The following is a 19,075-nucleotide window of genomic DNA, read 5'->3' on the forward strand; positions in this document are numbered from 1 at the left end:
CTACACTTACCTATTTTTTTCCTAAGTGTTAAAATATTATTTAGGACTGAGGAGGTAAGCAGTCCATGTCTGAAAATGCTCAAGAGATTATAAATATGAAACAAAAATTACTATTCTTGTTCACGCAAATACATTTATAGGATTTATACCCTTAGTACTTGTGCAATTGCTATTGAAATAAGGTAATAACATGATTTTGCGAACGTACTGATTTTAAATTAAAAAAAAATACAAATACATTCATGTCCATTGTTGATTATTTATAAAATTTCGATTTCTTTTCAACTGTCAATACTCAATTGACATATCGAAAAATGACGTTTGTTAAACGTCCTGTGTTCCGTGGGGTGTAGCATTTGATTATTTTATTGAAAAAACAATATTAATTAAATAATTTAATAATATACTTTAAAAATGGATGACCAAGGAAGGAAAGTTATCGTTTGTGATAACGGCACAGGCGTAAGTATCATGAAACCAAAAAAAAAAAAATGATTTTAGTAAATTTAAGATAAGGCACTGATTCATCACGGTAAAATATTGATATTTCAGTTTGTTAAGTGTGGATATGCCGGTAGTAACTTCCCAGCATTTATATTCCCATCGATGGTCGGCAGACCGATTATAAGAGCTGAAAATAAAATCGGCGACATTGATGTCAAGGTATGTACGATTTTCTTTTTTGATATGACATATGAGTAATGTTGTCCTTTCAGCTGCATTATGAATAAAAAAATCATTCAGTTTTAAAAGATGTATCTTAAGCAAATTTTAAATATTGTTAAAAGAAAAAAAGAACGAATATCTTACTTTAATCACTAATTAAAAAAAAACTTATAATTATATGTGAAACATAATATGTTTTATAACTACATTATAATGAATACATAATTTCTCAGTCATATATGTCTTTCTTAGTCAGATTTTATTTATTTTAGTTTTGTACAATTTAATGATTGGTAAGACCTTTGTCTTGGTAAATAATCATCTAATATTCTGCCTTACAAACAGGTTTTATGAGTCATAATAGGCACAGTATTATCACATACTATATTCCAACTAAGTACAGTAATAGCCTGCGAATGTCTGACTGCTGAGCTAAGGCCTATTTTCCCTTTTTGAGGAGAAGCCTTGGAGCTTATTCCACCATGCTGCTCCAATAGGGATTGGTGGAATATTGCCATTTGGCATCAAAGTATAACATATGAAAAATATATTTATATTCTCATTTTAATAAACATTCACATTATTATATGTCCAATGAGAGAAGCCCCTAGTTTTTTTAAGTCGGCATAAATCTATTTTTTTTTTTTATTTCCCCCATTTATTTATTATATATTTTGCATGTAGTTATTCACTAGATAACTACATGCAAAATATATAACAAATAAATGGGGGAAAAAGCCGCCATTTATTTGTAAAGTATATTAAGGGTGTAAAATATTTCATTTTTTTTCAATATTTTACAGGGTATTTGTGTAAAAGTAAGTCTATTCATCTCCTTGCATGAGAATTATTGCATATGACAAAATAAAAACTAATAAACCATGGTGTGATAAGTGTTATAATATGTTTGTTAATGTTTTATGCAATGGAAATAGTTATAAAATAATATGTAACATATGTAGATACTTTTATAATAGACAACTAAAACTTCATCATATCCTAGAATTAGAAGACCGGCAGTAGCTCTATCCAGCAGATGAGTGGATGCTTCCAATGGGAATCCACTCTGCATGACGGCAGCACAGAACCGATTTGTTCATAGTCTTACGGATGATTGCAAATACACACAGAGAAAAAAAATCTTTAAAAAAATAAAATGTATCTTTAATAGATAATAAAACTATTAGTGGGAATGCCACGAATTAAATTCTCTATTTGCCTACTAGGGCAAAACAACAGCCTGAAACTATTCAGGTTATTGCTTTAGATGGTTTTTTCAAAATGGGTACATTACAAATACATTAATAATAGGAATTTATTGTATAAAAATATCTTCTATTATTGAATTCAAATATTTTTTTATATATAGCTAATACTAAATTAAACATTGGCATGACTTTAAAATTAAAGACTCCGACTCACTAGAATTTAGCGTGATGTGCAACAACAGGCAAATAATAAAAACGGTCACAGATCACACATAATGAAAGTTCAAAGTGTAAAATTTGTATTTTTACAGAAATATACTTTACAGTAATACTCGTTTGTAAATGAAGGTTACATAGTTACTATTTAGTCACAATGTAAAAAGAAATACAATATACTTCTCTATATAAATAGTCTTACAAAATATATTGAACTTTCATGCTAACCAGATGTTTGATAACGAGATAATTCAGGTAAAAACTGTATATAAACTAAATGAGCTTCAAATTTTTTTATTTATGTTGCATAGAAGCTAATAGATATAGTCATACCATTTTATTTTTGGATATGGAAATGTTATGTTTTTAAATGGATTAAAAACAGGCAATGTTGAAAAATATATTTTTATTTGAACGTAGGTGTTGTTACAATAGAAGAAATACATTCAGTATGTCGATTACCGATAGACTAATGTAATAATTATTTGTTATAGCTTATGTTTTTGTATAAAAGATGACCATGTGCCACCAACTAGTCCTTACTTTAGGTTACTCATCTGACCTTCAAGGAAAGGTTAATGAAATTTAAAAAAAATATCACTCCCTTTAAATAAGTCTGGTAACACTGTTAGTAACTTAAAAGATAGCTCCAATTATAATTAGAGACATTTAATAGTATTTGAATTAAAAATAACATATTAAAATTGAATATTATATACATAGTATAGACATATAGTACTGTTTTTAAATTGCATTATATTGTTCCCGTCACGTCACTATTGTTGCGCAAATTTTAATAAATCAGTGATTGCTGAATTATTTTATTAATATTATGTAATATAATGTTACCATGTATGATAATACACAATTCGTTTGTTGATATGAAATGTTATAATATTTATTTCGCAATACTGTTTTGAATAAAGAATAAATTATTATTAGTGTTGTCAGTCTCAATTGATTTTTTTAAATTAATTATATTATTATGTTTTGTTTAAAAATCATAATTACGGAAGATTTACTAAATATTTGTTCGAGAATGTTCGTTTTGTAATAATAATTAATCCATCGTGCATTTACGAAGTATGATTTAATGAAAACAAATTTTGCAATAGAAAATGTACATTGCTTTTTATGGCATTAGTAAGTTTAGTTTTGCATATTTGATTGTTTTTGTTGCAATTAACTGCAATTTTTGTTGTTTTATTACTAATAATACGATAATGTTTACGCTCTGTGTTCAAATATAAGATTATTTTCAGGATTTAATGGTTGGCGATGAAGCGTCACAGTTACGATCTATGCTTGAAGTCAGCTATCCTATGGAGAATGGCGTAAGTAACTAAAGTTATTTTTTTATAATTATATTGTGTAATTGTGTTAATTATGATTAACAATAAAATGTTCTAGTCTTATTGCTTATTTATTAATTAATATATGTATATATAAACGGTCGTCTGTTCCTAAGGTAATTATTCCCAATTTAATGCGTGTGTTCTATTTAATATTCGACTGATATACATATTTACATGTTTAATTTTCATCATGTATGTCATCATGTAACAGCCTGGAAAAGGCCCATTTCTGGGCTAAGGCTTGGTGGTTATTCCATCAGATTGCGGGTTGGTTAATTACAATATTAAATAGATGTTGTAATAAATAATACATACTTATATACATAATAGACCCAAACTCGTGACAATGGCCGAGTCATAGTTTTTCGATTGAGGAATACGTCGACAAAAGTCTTAAGCATATATAGTATTAGTATGATTGTTTAAATCAATTGTTTCGCAGGTGGTGCGGAACTGGGAGGACATGTGTCACGTTTGGGACTACACGTTCGGGTCGAGCAAGATGAACATCGATCCCAAGGAAACTAAGATACTGCTGACGGAACCGCCCATGAACCCTACCAAGAATAGAGAGAAGATGATCGAGGTCAGTGACCTTCTCAGCAGAGAGAAGCTGGTTATAATAATGGGGATAATGTCCTTCTGACCGATTGCGGTCACGGTGCTGTGGAGTTTTTCCAAGCAGTGTTCAGGTGTAGGGTCTTACGTGCTTTCCGATGGACGAGAGTGTAAGCGCTGTCAACTTCCAGATCGGGTCTGGGTTGTTACTGAGAATTTCTCGGGCAGAAAACCTTATAACTGTGATTGGCCTGAATCCAGGTTCTCGGGGTGTTTAGTTATACAAGCTAGCCACCGTCGTTAGTCTTATAGATGTTGGTGGCAAATTTTAATCTTTTCTTAATCATGACGGCCACTCCGTATCATGACTTGATAAATTAACCAATGCAGTGATGCCAATGAGTGTTTATGCAAAAGTATATGCTGACACCTTTTTGTTAATATACGTATTGATGATAATTGGAATTTTAATGGATAAAAGAAATCATTTTAAAAAGCGATCGAGAAATAATTATGTTAAAACGAAAAATATGCTGTAGGTAATAATTGTATTGGTCGTATCTTTATAGCGCGATGCAATAAACTGCTAGCGACATCTGTCATCATATATTTGCCTGCAATTTTATTGTATTAAGAATTAAATTTATTTTTTCTTTATATGTTTTAAGGTCATGTTCGAAAAATACGGTTTCGACAGCGCCTATATCGCTATACAGGCTGTTCTAACGCTCTACGCACAGGGTCTTATATCGGGAGTTGTTGTAGATTCGGGTAAGTTTATACAAATATGAAAAAAAGTAAATTAAAAAAAAAAAACGTAAATATCCCACTGCAGGGCCTAAGGCCTAAGGTTTTGAGTGTGTTTGCGTGGGTGTGTGTATTAGTGTGTGTGTGTATTTAAAAATGATTAAATATCTCTCTTCAGGTGACGGTGTTACTCATATCTGTCCGGTTTACGAGGAGTTCGCACTCCCTCACCTCACGAGGAGGCTCGACATTGCGGGTAGAGATATCACACGGTATCTTATAAAGGTCAGTATTATTGGGACTAAGTTTGAATTATACTAAATCTTTCTACTATAGAGTATAGGGCTAGGTAAAAAGGAATTCTACACTTCATGGCTCTTTATTACAGTACAGTACAGTAACAGCCTGTTAATGTCCCACTGCTGGGCTAAGGCCTCCTCACCCTTTTTCAGGAGAAGGTTTGGAACATATTCCACCATGCTGCTCCAATGCGGGTTGGTAGATTACACATGTGACATAATTTCAATGAAATTAGACACATGCAGGTTTCCTCACGATGTTTTTCTTCACCGTCAAGCACGAGATGAATTATAAACACTAATTAAGCACATGAAAATTCAGTGGTGCTTGCCCGGGTTTGAACCCACGATCATCGGTTAAGATTCACGCGTTCGAACCACTAGGCCATTTCGCTTGGCTCTTTATTGCATAGTGGCAATTGGATTAGTTCATTTCGTAGAAAAATTAAGAAAATCTAGTTATTTATTAAAGGTAACAAAACATATAAGACCATTGCTCACACATAATAGATCTAATGTAATACGCAGATTATTAAAACTAAACATTAAAAAAAAACAATCGTTACTTATATTAAAAATAAAAATATAACCAAAATCAAAAAAGATTAAGATGCATAATATATAATAAGATGAATTCATATCAGAATAAGATGAATTTATATATAGATATGATCTTACTTATCTTAAAAGGGGATGTTAGGGATACGTCAAAACTATAAAAAGTATTAAAAATTGTCTATGATTTCATCTTCATGTCTTTTATAAAATAGTATCAACAGTTCGCCTCAAGGCTACATGTGAGAAAGGCTTATATCAGTTAATTATACGTGACAGGTGTATATACAGAGACTAAAGACAAATAATAACAATACGTGTGACGTCACGAGGTTAAACATTTGTCTATGGCAGACATCTGACTCGTGTGATTACGTAAACAATAACATTATGACGTCACAAACATAAGTGTTTCTTTTAGTCACTTTACACTTTGTATTTGTATTAATAAGTTATTATTAATTAAAATCATGCTTATTTTCTTTCCTTTAAATATCAATTTATATATTTTCTGTGTTTAATCGATAGTTGCTCCTCCTCCGCGGTTACGCGTTCAACCACTCGGCGGACTTCGAGACGGTCCGTATGATGAAGGAGAAGCTCTGCTACATCGGGTACAACGTGGAACAGGAGCAGAGGTTGGCTTGGGAGACGACGGTGCTCGTTGAACCTTATGTGGTAAGATTTAATGATTAATTTTGTTTAGTTAAATATTGACGAGCCGGTTGGCGTGGTTGGTAAGTACTTGCCTTTCACGCCGGAGGTTGCGGGTTCGATTCCCACTCAGGACAGTTATTTGTGCCCATGGACATGTGTGTTTGTCCCGAGTTTGGGTGTTATTATCTATATAAGTATGTATTTACAAAAGAAAAGTAGTATATGTAGTATATCAGTTGCCTGGTTTCCATAGTACAAGCTCTGTACAAGCTAATTTGGGATCAGATGGCCGTGTGTGAATAATGTCCCAGGATATAAAATATTTGTTGGAGTAATTGTCGCATCGGTTCAGAATTTAGATTCTATTAATATTCGACAGTTTATTCATATATACTAATATTATAAATGCGAAAGTAACTCTGTCTGTAAGTAACCGTTATATTTATGTTTTGCCAGCTACCGGACGGCCGAGTGATCAAGGTGGGGGGTGAGCGGTTCGAGGCGCCCGAGGCGTTGTTCCAGCCGCATCTCATCAACGTGGAGGGGCAGGGCATCGCGGAGCTCGTCTTCAACACTATACAGGTACGCTTCTCTACTAAAATATTTGTTATGTACAACATTTCAAATGAATGTCATTAAGAGTATATAACGTGTCGTCGCCCCGCAGGCGGCCGATATCGACATGCGCAACGAGCTGTACAAGCACATCGTGCTGTCGGGGGGCTCCACCATGTACCCCGGCCTGCCGTCGCGCCTGGAGCGCGAGATCAAGCAGCTCTACCTCGAGCGAGTGCTCCGGAACGACTCCGACAAGCTCGCCGTGAGTGCCGACGACTCGTATGCGACATGTGTGCGACTCGTGTGACACGTGTGCGGCACGCGTGCGACACGTGTACGACAGGCGTGTGACATGTGTACGACACGCGTGCGACTTGCGTGACACATACGCCTCGCATCACATTCATTACACATTCTCAATCTATGCGAGATACATTCTCGACTCGTGTTAGATATAAAAATTGGCGTTAATGTATGGAACATTACATTAAAGTTGAGTACGGTTACATGGCTTGGCTACATTCTATTCGGTTTTCAGAAATTCAAGATCCGCATAGAGGATCCCCCGCGACGCAAGGACATGGTGTTCATCGGAGGTGCCGTCCTGGCCGAGGTCTGCAAGAACCGGGACAACTTCTGGCTCACGAGGCAGGAGTACCAGGAACAGGTGAGAACGAGGACTTTGAATCCTGTCAAAGGATAAAATATAACATAAAGCTCACAACTGTAACCGAGAGAAACGTGCAAAAAACTCAGTAATTACACAATGCAAGTTACTACTACAAGTTTTAAATTTGTACAGTAATAAAGTTTTTGCCTGCCTCTCTCTGTTGATCTAGTGGCTTGATATAAGGCCGCAGACCCGGAGGTCTTGGGTTCAATTCCCAGGTCGGGCCAATAAAAAGTTATCGGATTTTTTTGTCAGAAAATTCTCAGTAGCAGCCCGGAGTCTGGAAGTTGGAAGTGTGTACACTCCTGTGCCTCGGAAAGCACGTAAAGCCGTTGGTCCTGTGCCTGAAGTCTTTCCGGTCGTATCGGATTGCCGTCCCATCGGATTATGAGAGTTAGGGAATAGAGAGTGCATCTGTGTTTGCACACACACTTGTGCACTATAATATCTCCTGCGTAGTTGGCTAATCTCTCTTGAAATTGGCCGCCGTGGCCGAAATCGGTCTGGAGGACATTATTATTATTAAAAAAATTTAACTCACTAATAATAAGTAGGGATGAAACAGTATTAATTTATTATCGTTAGCAAAACAAATTTTAATATATATTTTTTTCGAATAGACTTTTGTGATTCTTGTACTTTTGACTAAAGATATTTGAGCTAGATTTTAATGTAATATAAATTTTAATATGTCTATTTTTTTTTCAGGGTATATCCTGTCTCCGGAAACTGGGCCCTCGAGCGAGTTAATACAAACAGTATTATATATATTGTAATCTACTTAAGGTCATTTCCAATAGTTATCATAGTTGTTTTTATACTTAATGAGATTTAATTAATAGATACATTAATTTAATCGACTATTTGCGGTTTAAAGTGTTTAATATGAAATAAAAAAGCTCTCAATGTAAAAATTGTTTTGTCAACGTCAATATATAGAAAACAATGTGTAAATATTGCGAAGACGAAATAGTGTACAGACAAGGTTTGAAGTTCATTAAAATACATATATGAATATAAAACTAATTTCAATGACAGGAGTACACGATGACGTCGTCTGACGCTCGAAATTATACGCTGACGTCATCTGACGCTACAATTAAAAATATAATAAACAATTGTTTGTATTGTACGATATAGAGGTATTAACGAATCGGGGAATAAGTAACTCTAAGGTTTGTTTAATATTTACTGCTGTCATTGGAATAGACTTAATAATTGTATGATTGAGAGCTGTAAAGTTCATGGATTTTAACTATACGTAAAACCGATTGGTGTTAAAACGATATCTGATCCCTATATGAGCTTTATAAAAGGCTGAATATGCACAATATTGCGATCAATTTCTCTATTTCTGTGTTACAGTTGGAACTGTTTTTGGGTCATTATAACTTTTGACTGACAATTAACTGGACTAAATGTATTAAGTTAATTTATTTCTATATTTAACGAATCGTTATTTCGTATCGGTAATCGTGTTTGAGTTACGAGCCGTTAAAGTCGTTCATACATCAAATAAAGGCGATTTACGAAACTTTTTTTTATCGGACCCTTTTGAAATACGTTTGGTACACAATTCGACCATACTAAAGGAAAATAAATCGTTTATTCATATATCTTATTTAAATATCGCTGGATTATTTCGTTAAACTTATATATACATATATATATTATATTGAAATTCTGTATGTTATGTCTATATAAATATATATGTTTATGTCACATACATTTATGTGACATTAACATATAATAAAAAAAATATTTATAATCTGAGAAACACACGTAACATTGTATATCGATGATAACTAGATTAGTATCTCGACAGCGTGTTTAAGTATAGCGAATGTACTTTGCTAATATATTTAGTAGTATATATGTTAGCTTTGGGCAAGCTCGTCTGGGTAGGTACCACCCACTCATCAGATATTTCACCGCAAAACAGCAGTACTCGGTATTTTTTATGTTCCGGTTTGAAGGGTGAGTGAGCCAGTGTAATTACAGGCACAAGGGACATACATCTTAGTTCCCAAGGTTGGTGGCGCATTGGCTATGTAAGCGATGGTTGTCATTTCTTACAATGCCAATGTCTATGGGCGTTGGTGACGACTTACCATCAGGTGGTCCATATGCTCGTCCGCCTTCCTATTCTATAAAAAAAACACAAACTACAATACATACAGATGGATAGAAGTCAAGGTTATAGAAAAAACTAACTTAACATATGTCAGTCAAAAGTATTTTTTAAATTATGTCAGTCATATATATTTTGACCTGAATAGAGTTCTTGCTGTAACATATAAATTACCTCTAAAGTAAATAGCCAAGGAAATCCCTTAGAATTTGACCGGAAGTTGATATAATTATAATGTATTTAAAAATGTCTTGCGTTATTAAAATAATATTAAACATAAAACTTATCGAAATTGAAGTTCTAAGACTGTTTTAATTTGCATTTAAAGTATTCTTTTATCATTAATAAATTTTATACAATCATATATGAAGACTATGCATTCTAATAAAGGCGATATATTATTTTTGTGTTTTATTCCAACATATAACCTGAAGTGAGCTTACTTCGACGGAATGCGATATATCAATCGATTTAAAGTCAATATATGTTAGTAAGGCAGCAATGGTATTCTGTAAGAACTCACTTCATTATTCACCCGTGAAATGGTGACAAAGACTTAAGATATACAATCTTGATGCGTATTCTTGTAATGATTGGGCGGACCGTTGCATAGGTGGTGTGCAGCTGACAGGGAGAGATCGCGTAACATCATGAAGAAAATGTATCGACTAAGAATTAGGATGATTAGATTATTTTTTATGATCTCAAAAAATCATATTTAAAAAAAAAAAATACGGGTGAAAGAATTTTTACGATATCTGCAAAAATGATTTTTTTTTACAATTTTTTAAGTTACGAGTTCTTAAATTATTTTCTGGAGCGACCGATCGACGCGTGACGTCACATCGCTCAACGTCGCTCGCTCGCCAATACAATTTCGCCTAAATTTACGCGTTATTCCTGATTTTATTTATATTTCGGTTAGTATAAAACAAAACTTTCATACAGTTATTATACAGTACCACAGCATACTAATTCAACAAATAGAACTCGGAGAAATACTTTCTCCATATATATATTATCAACAAATACAAGTAGATGATTCGTGATGAGCATTTTAATGTATTTTATATCTTAGTAGTAAAATTTGCCGTATTTATAAGTTATTAGTTTGAGGATCAAACATTTAATTTTTACAAGCTAGTTATAGGCATTCGTTTAATATAAACATAATTCAGAATGTTCGTAATACTGCCTTGATACGTTAAATACCGATAGTTTTGTCGTAAGAGTTTTTATCGATGACAAATGAATATCATCGTTAATCTTAGTTTATTGTTAATCTTGAAGATAATTTGTGAACAACGCCGTATCGCCAAAGGATTTATTCAACGTATACCACGTTGAAAAAATCCTTAACAATCGTGACCCATTGAAATTGATTTTTACCAATTTATGTTTCTTTGAAAGTATATGTTTTTAATTTGTAATTGAATCAAATAATTATTTATGCAAATAGGCTTATAAGGGCACTTTTAAATCACCATGTTACAGTATTGAATTAAATGTAAAGCTACTGCCGTTGATCTTCTAGTTTATCTGACCGATGGACTGAAGCAGTCGAGTATAAGAGGCCACCTCTTGGACTCAACTACAACAAAATTAGCAGTTAGTGCCAGGAAATAATGCAATAGATCACCAATTTGGCCGGATCGGACCATCAAGGTCATTGTCGACGGTGCATGCTCTTACTTAAAATTCGTCAATTCTGGTGTTGTGGAACACCAGGCTTTGTGTTATCACCTACTCTGCTTCTTCTGCATATTAATAACATGTGCAAATTAGCAATATTCAATGTTGGCAGACGGCAGCACTCTAGACGCCTTATACACCGGCCGCGCTAATGTTTGTCGGGAACACGTCGATAAGTAATCTTGTGTCTGAAACCACAAGTGTTTATTAACTCAAGTCCGATTTTGGTGACAACCAAATTTGGAACAACTCAACCCCAATACGACCCAAGTTTACGCTATGACTTCTAAAATGTCACCTTTTGTCATATCCCCTCATTTTGAGAATACCATCTCGCTACCAAATCCACTATCGGGACGTTAGGTTCCGCGGTCTTTCGCGGAAAGTGAAGCCAAATTAGCCTCTAGAAGCTTTGTTTGCTCAACAAGGTAAGACAGGCTAAACTTCAGCCCCACATGGAGTACTGCTCTCATCTCTGGGCGGGAGAGATGGCACTTTGCATATCTTCTATCGCATGTTTTATGCTCTGAGGAACTGTTTAGATTAATCTCACAAATAAAAATAAAGCTCACAAATATATTTCGCATGATTTGTGAATGAATCCGCAATCATAAGATCGACTTTCGGTAGCTTATTTGTTAGTCTACGTGAAAATACTGCTTTTATTTTAGCATAAAATAATATGTTAATAATCGTTCTAATATTGTTATAAACGAAAGAACATATTTGGGGCGTCAAATCACAAAGAGAGATAAAATAATACGAAATTATCAACGCGCGTATCGCAAGAGTTGCCTGCAATAACGAATGGGCGAAGTGACGTCACAGCCAAATCTCAGAGATTTCGGAAGCAGGAATTTTACGAGAGCGCCCAAATTGATTTGCTTATAAGAAAAAAGTTTACATGATATAAACATAATTTTTTCACACCTGTTATTATTGGACGGTTTTATATTATAACTGTATGTAGGTATTTTTATATTCGCAATAAATCAGTCACCATCTTGCTCCTGTGTTTGATTGACGTTCCACTGGCGACGAGTCGGTTACATACCACGCGTTTATTTAAAAAGTTACAAATTAGTGTTTCAATAATGCCTATTGGAAAATTAGAACCATTCGATGTGAATTCTAAGCTGTGGCCGGCGGCGGCGCGCGCGCCCGCGGCCGGAGGGATGCGGACGAGGTGCGCTGTTGGAGATGTGGGAAGTCTCATAGTGCTAATAAGTGTCGTTATGCGCAATATAGTTGCGATAAATGTCAAAAAAAGGGCATTTAAAAGTTATGTGTGAGGAAGTGCGGAATCGAGCATTTGGGCGCAATAGCTATAATAATTATGTTTTAGACGCGAGTGCCTCCGAGGATGAGGACTTCTTCAATATCGAATTGGCGGCTAAAGGTAATGGACCCTATTTTATCAAAGTGATAATCGACGGTCATGTATTAGAATGTGAAATTGACACGGGGAGTCGTATCTCTGCCATTAGTGATCAACTTTTTAATAAATTATTCCCTAATAAAAAAATTAATACAGATAATCTCATTCTACGTTGTTATGCCGGGACTCAAATTAAGTCCCTTGGTTATATTAATGTAAATGTTACTCTTAACGAAATTAAGGCGGAAAATCTAGCTTTATACGTCATAGAAAATGGGTCGCGCTCTTTAGTGGGCCGTGATTGGATGCGCGCTTTGAATATTAAAAAAAAACGTTAAAAGAAATTGTAGAAGATAATTTTATAGACTGTTTAATAAACGAATTTCCTGAAGTGTTTACAGATAAGTTAGGTACGTGTAAGAAAACAATTCAATTGCATCTCACGGATAAGGAACCGGTTTATGTAAGGGCACGCCCCGTTCCCCTCGCGCTGCGCGGCCGCGTCGAGAACGAGCTCGAGCGCCTCGAGCGCGAGGGTTATACCTACCGCGTGGACCACTCGGAGTACGGAACTCCGATCGTCCCCGTGGTGAAGGAATGCGGCGAAATACGTATTTGCGGGGACTATAAAATTACGATAAACCCGAAATTAAAACGTGATTATTACCCTTTGCCTCGTATAGAGGAATTGTTTGCAGCATTGAGTGGGGGTGAGGAGTTTTCAAAAATTGACTTGAAACACTCATATCAACAAGTCCTTTTATCAGAGGAATCTCAACCTTATACCGCGATCACTACTCATATCGGCACCTTCGTATATCGCCGCACACCTTTCGGGTTATCATGTATACCGGAAAAATTTCAAAAAATTATGGAAGAGACGCTCCGAGGGGTTCCCGGTACGGTAGTGTTTTTAGATGATATATGTGTGACAGGTTCTAATAGACAAATACATATGAGTAATTTACGAGCTGTGCTGGAACGGTTACGGTCTATGGGTTTCACGGTAAAATTAAACAAATGTAGTTTCTTGAAATTTAACGTCAAATATTTAGGCTTTATTATAGATAGATTAGGCTTGCACCCCGATAATAAAAAAATATCAGCTATATGCGATGCGCCACGACCGGAAAATGTTACTCAGTTAAAGAGTTTTTTAGGAATGCTAAACTATTATGGTAAATTCATTCAAAATCTTAGTATAATTTTACATCCCTTACATAGTTTACTAAAAAAAAATGTTGAATGGAATTGGAACGCGGATTGTGAAGCGGCTTTTTCTAAGGCTAAGAGTGTATTGACAGGGGATAAGGTGCTGGCACACTACGAAGAGGGCCGGCCGTTGGTGTTGTCGGTGGATAGCAGCGCGTACGGGCTGGGCGCCGTTCTCGGGCACCGCTACCCGGACGGCAGCGAGCGCCCCGTGAGCTGTGTGTCGCGCACGCTTAATAGTGCAGAAATTAATTATAGCCAACTTGATAAAGAAGCGTTAGCTATCTTTTTTGGGATTATTAAACATCATCAATATCTTTTCGGTAGACGATTTGTACTACGAACGGATCATCAACCGTTAAGTTACATTTTTAGTCCAAAATGCGGTATCCCTCAAACGGCTGCAAGTCGCTTGCAGCGCTGGGCGGCGCGGTTATCGGCTTACGAATTTTCGGTAGAATTTGTGCGTTCGTGCGAGAACAGTCCGGCCGATACGTTATCCCGCTTACCCCTGCCGTGCGAACACCGATCATCATCGCCTGCGCCGTTAAGTTATATCAATATAATAGACGATAACTTACCCATTAATTTTAAAGATATTAGTCGCGAAACAAAGAAAGATCCATTAGTAAGTAAGATCGTTGGTTATGTGTTGTTTGGATGGCCGTCTTATACGAAATGCGAGGAAGAAAAAGCTTATTTTAGTAGGAAAAACGAAATTGTTTTAGAATTAGGTTGTTTAATTTATAAATATAGAATCATAGTACCGCCACAATTACGTAAAAAGATCTTGAAAGAAATACACGAAGGTCATCTTGGTATAAATAAAATGAAAAATGTATCAAGAAGTTATATCTATTGGCCTAATATTGATAGGGATATAGAAAATTTGTGTCGGAATTGCGAAGCGTGTCGCATGGTTCGAGACGCACCCCCGCGGGCTACTTTGCATCCGTGGGAATTTCCTCTTCATCCGTGGCAACGCTTACATGCGGACTTCGCTGAATGTGCAGGAAAAAAATATTTAATATTAATCGACGCGCACTCCAAGTGGCTGGAAGTTGTATGTATGTTACGAACGGACGCAGATTCGACCATTTCCGTTTTAAGAACTATTTTTGCGAGATTCGGGCTTCCATCGCAACTAGTTACGGATAACGGTCCCCCTTTCAGTTCTTTAGATTTTAATAATTATTGCATTTTAAACTGTATAAAGCATATATCAACGGCACCATACAGACCTCAAGGTAACGGCGCGGCTGAGAATGCCGTAAAAACCGTAAAAAAAGTCATAAAACGTGCAGTATACTTAAAAGAGGATGTGTCTTTGTCCCTATTGAAATTTCTTTTTCAGTATCGAAACTGTGAAAATGCTACTACGGGAGTTTCTCCGGCCGTCGCGTTGTTAGAACGTCGCTTACGAGGACGTCTGGACGCGTTACGCCCGAACGTGTCAAAGGTCGTGGAGTCGGTGCAAGATAGGCAGGTTGCTAATAAAATGGGGTCAACACGTCAAATTAAAGTAGGTGATGACGTTATGGTACGCGATTATACTAAGAACGGAACTAAGTGGACAGGGGGAACTGTAACAGGTCAATCGGGTCCAGTGTCGTATAAAGTAGACGTGGGAGATGGAGTAACGTGGCGTAGACATCACGATCAAGTGATTAACCTAAATAAAAAAGATCGGTTTTCTTTATCGCGGACTAATCAGCACGGCTCGGTAATTAACAAAGGGAAAAATGAGATCGAAAATGTTAACGGGTCGGGGTCGGCTGATAGTGAGGCCGAGGAGGAGAGGTTTGAGGACGCGGCAGGGGAAGCCGAGGACAGTGGCCCGGAGACACGTTCATTGTCACCTGGACCGCGTCCCCCGACGCCTCCCCCTCCGAATGCTACTGCTAGAGATTTGCGCGCTTATAACCGCAGAATAAAAAAATATTGTTAAACGTAATTTTAAGAGGTGTTTGTTTGTTTAGTTAGTTTAAGTATATATATATTATAATACATGTATAATTGTATATACATACATACGTATATATGTACCTAGAACCTAGATGTAGTTTTTATACCGTTAAATATTGTTTAAATACTGTTTGTTAATTAATAAGAATATAAACTTTACTGTTATAGCTATACTTTAAGTGTTTAAGTAATTTAAAAAGGGGGAAAATGGACGGTTTTATATTATAACTGTATGTAGGTATTTTTATATTCGCAATAAATCAGTCACCATCTTGCTCCTGTGTTTGATTGACGTTCCAATTATAATCGTTTAAAAATTATTTAGTACAAAAAATAACATTTTTTTTAATTTACATCTTCCTAATTCTTGTAGTATAATTATTATACTTAATGTCGCATATCACTTTCAGACATTACAGGAACGATTTCTGCGGTGAGTCTCGAGTTTATTATTACGGAATAGTCCTACTGGTCGAATAGAAAACCTCCCATTATTTATTAAAGTTACGGCGGAGTGGATTTTTTTTTTCTAAAAATATTCAAATGCACAAATGTATTGAAACATGTCCTATAAAAGGTAGAAAATAAATAAAACACATTTCCGATTAATCATTTATTTAAAAATCGTAAATGCAAAAATTCCTTCCATTACTAAAGTACGCCTTAACAAATCGCTAGGTAAAAAAGTATAAAATAATAATTATATGACACGATAAGTCAGTCTATCACATAAACATACGAAACTATGAAAAACTATAATATGATTACTTAAAGCTAATTTAAAAAGAAAAAAAATGCATCAGTTTTACAAATTCATTGATTAAATAGTACATTGTATACTACACACATTTGTTCAATTAAACAATAAAAAATACACAAAAATAAAGCACCAGTATTTTGAAATATAAAAAAAAGTACGTACACTTGATTGAAGTGAAACTTTTTTGCGTCAGCAACGTTACTTATAAAACGTTACTTTAAGTTTCACTATTGAGAATAATATTCAATCTCAAATGAGGACAAGCCTAAATGTTCTCAAGCGCGTTCACATTTGACATAAGCGGAGAACTTAATTAAAAAAAAGGAACTCAGTTTTATACAAAATTATTTTAAATATATTACATTAATATTAAAATACAAAATTGACACGACGATAAAGCTAGCCCCGGCGAGAGGTAAGCGCCACAACTATCGTATTTAAAAACGGATGTAATTTGAACAAAGGTATTGATGTCATGTATACATAAAAAAATAAAAAAATAAGGGACGTTTGTGACTTTGTGTGGTGAAGGTATGCGAAAAATGTGTGCCTTTCAAATTAATTAATTTATGAATTAATATATTTTTAGTTAGAACTAAATAATTATATATTAATTCACAAATAAATGACATAAGAAAATAATTTGGTTTTGAAATAAAAAAATATATACTTGCAATATTTTTACACATTATTAAATCCTACACCCCAACTGGGCACAAGCCGAAATTTCTGTAAGGAAAAAGCTCCATAACTTCTCCATAAAAGAAGGCGGCGTAGATTTAATTTTTCGAATAATTGTGACATTATTATACAAAAGTTTTTAAGTAAGTCAGTGTGGCTCTATCTTAAACTAATTCCTAAACTATCTGGCACTACGCATATAAAACTAACATATGTATGTCAGTTTAAAACTGACAATAAACTACACGAGTACATATGAAATATAACACTAATATTAAGTCCTACAATAAATTGAAAAATACATATAAAAAAAAAATAGAACTGGCCGAATATTATATATATATTTTAAATTTGGACTTTTTTTCATCTTCCTTTACAATTATTTTAAAATATATTTTTTATACAATTCAAAAAGTTTTACAAAACATGTTATAATTTTTTTTTTTATATAATAATATAATTTTAGTTACTAAAAAATTTCTCAATGAATTGCTTTCTCCCGAAAATTTTCTGACAATTATTGTTTTTAAATATATAATAGGCAATGATATCAGAGTGTTGTATTAAAATAAAAACTACGACTGTATTATATTAAATAAATATTTAAACCTAACTAATCTACTAAACTAGTGTTTCCTTAAACTATAAATGCATCACCTGGTATCAATAAAAATGTACAATTTCAAAATAGAAACGTTCACATTTTCCATATTAATATGAAAAAAAACGGAACAAGTCTTATTATATTATCTTATTCACGAATGATAATCAATAAATTAATTTGCTTTGTTAATAAAAATAAATAAATACAAAAATTGTTTTTTTTTCAGACAGTGTAGTCTGAGTATATTTTTCGTGTTAGTTCTTATTAATTTCGGTCATGATATGCGTTTTAGGGAAAGGTGTATTCATTTGAAAAAAAAAAGTGTGAATTTACCAGAAAATACAGTTATTACTCACTGGTGGTAGGGCTTTGTGCAAGCTCGATTGGGTAGGTACCACTCACTCATCAGATATTCTACCGCAAAACAGCAGCACTTGGTATTGTTGTGTTCCGGTTTGAAGGGTGAGTGAGCCAGTGTAATTACAGGCACAAGGGACATAACATCTAAGTTCCCAAGGTTGGTGGCGCATTGGTGATGTAAGCGATGGTTAACATTTCTTACAATGCCAATGTCTATGGGCGTTGGTGACCACTTACTATCAGGTCAGGCCCATAAGCTCGCCTACCTTAACTATATAAAAAAATAAAAGTTAATTAACTTCAGTTATATCAACGGGGACAAGACCTAATTAGTCCGAATTAGTGAGATTATACTGTATGTATCTGGGCATTTATTTAGTCATACATAAGCCTTATAATAAGTATAAATATATACGGTACGGTCAGCTATCAAATTTAAATAATCAGCCCCGAGTATATATTTAACAAAAATCTGTTTTCCTGACCGTACCCATTTTTCAAGCTAACCTGTTGTTGAATTGTTTAAATTAACAAAGCAAATTATTTATTATTATTATAAATAAAATTAAAAAAAACTACAACAACGCCCAATGCACACTTAAAACTAAATTTCGATTCAATCAGGACGAGCGTTCACGAATTTCGGACGAAAACTTAGCTAAAATTACATCAAAATGGCTACATCAGTCTTAATCTAATCTCATTATGTACACCAATGGCAGTATCGCGTAGCTTTTGTTTTTCACTTACTTCTACTATCTATACTAAATACTTAAACTATTAAAAAAAAAAAAAAACGTCAT

The 19,075-nt window shown here is 34.5% G+C and overlaps 1 protein-coding gene across 2 annotated transcripts; it reads left to right on the forward strand.

Moving 5' to 3' along the window:
* The first annotated feature begins 317 nt into the window (after positions 1-317).
* LOC126778517 (actin-related protein 2) lies at positions 318-10,023 on the forward strand. Of its 2 annotated transcripts, none has more exons than XM_050502151.1 (11): positions 318-462; positions 553-667; positions 3,342-3,424; positions 3,888-4,031; positions 4,672-4,774; positions 4,929-5,035; positions 6,133-6,282; positions 6,718-6,843; positions 6,929-7,081; positions 7,358-7,486; positions 8,198-10,023. In XM_050502151.1, the coding sequence occupies exons 1-11, from the start codon at positions 415-417 to the stop codon at positions 8,237-8,239; spliced, it is 1,200 nt and encodes a 399-aa protein (XP_050358108.1). In that variant the 5' UTR covers positions 318-414; the 3' UTR covers positions 8,240-10,023. The 2 variants fall into 2 exon arrangements, with proteins under 2 accessions (XP_050358108.1, XP_050358109.1); XM_050502152.1 differs by having other exon boundaries at positions 553-663; positions 3,353-3,424.
* Positions 10,024-19,075: the final 9,052 nt, after the last annotated feature.

This window comes from Nymphalis io, chromosome 26 (assembly GCF_905147045.1).
Source record: "Nymphalis io chromosome 26, ilAglIoxx1.1, whole genome shotgun sequence".
NCBI classification, from domain to species: domain Eukaryota; kingdom Metazoa; phylum Arthropoda; class Insecta; order Lepidoptera; family Nymphalidae; genus Nymphalis; species Nymphalis io.

Excerpts from the sequence above, each read along its gene's own strand:
- LOC126778517 (XM_050502151.1), top strand. The coding sequence starts at position 415 with ATGGATGACCAAGGAAGGAAAGTTATCGTTTGTGATAACGGCACAGGC. Across the intron at positions 3,425-3,887 it reads GCTATCCTATGGAGAATGGC|GTGGTGCGGAACTGGGAGGA; the intron begins GTAAGTAACTAA and ends ATTGTTTCGCAG. Across the intron at positions 6,283-6,717 it reads TGCTCGTTGAACCTTATGTG|CTACCGGACGGCCGAGTGAT; the intron begins GTAAGATTTAAT and ends ATGTTTTGCCAG.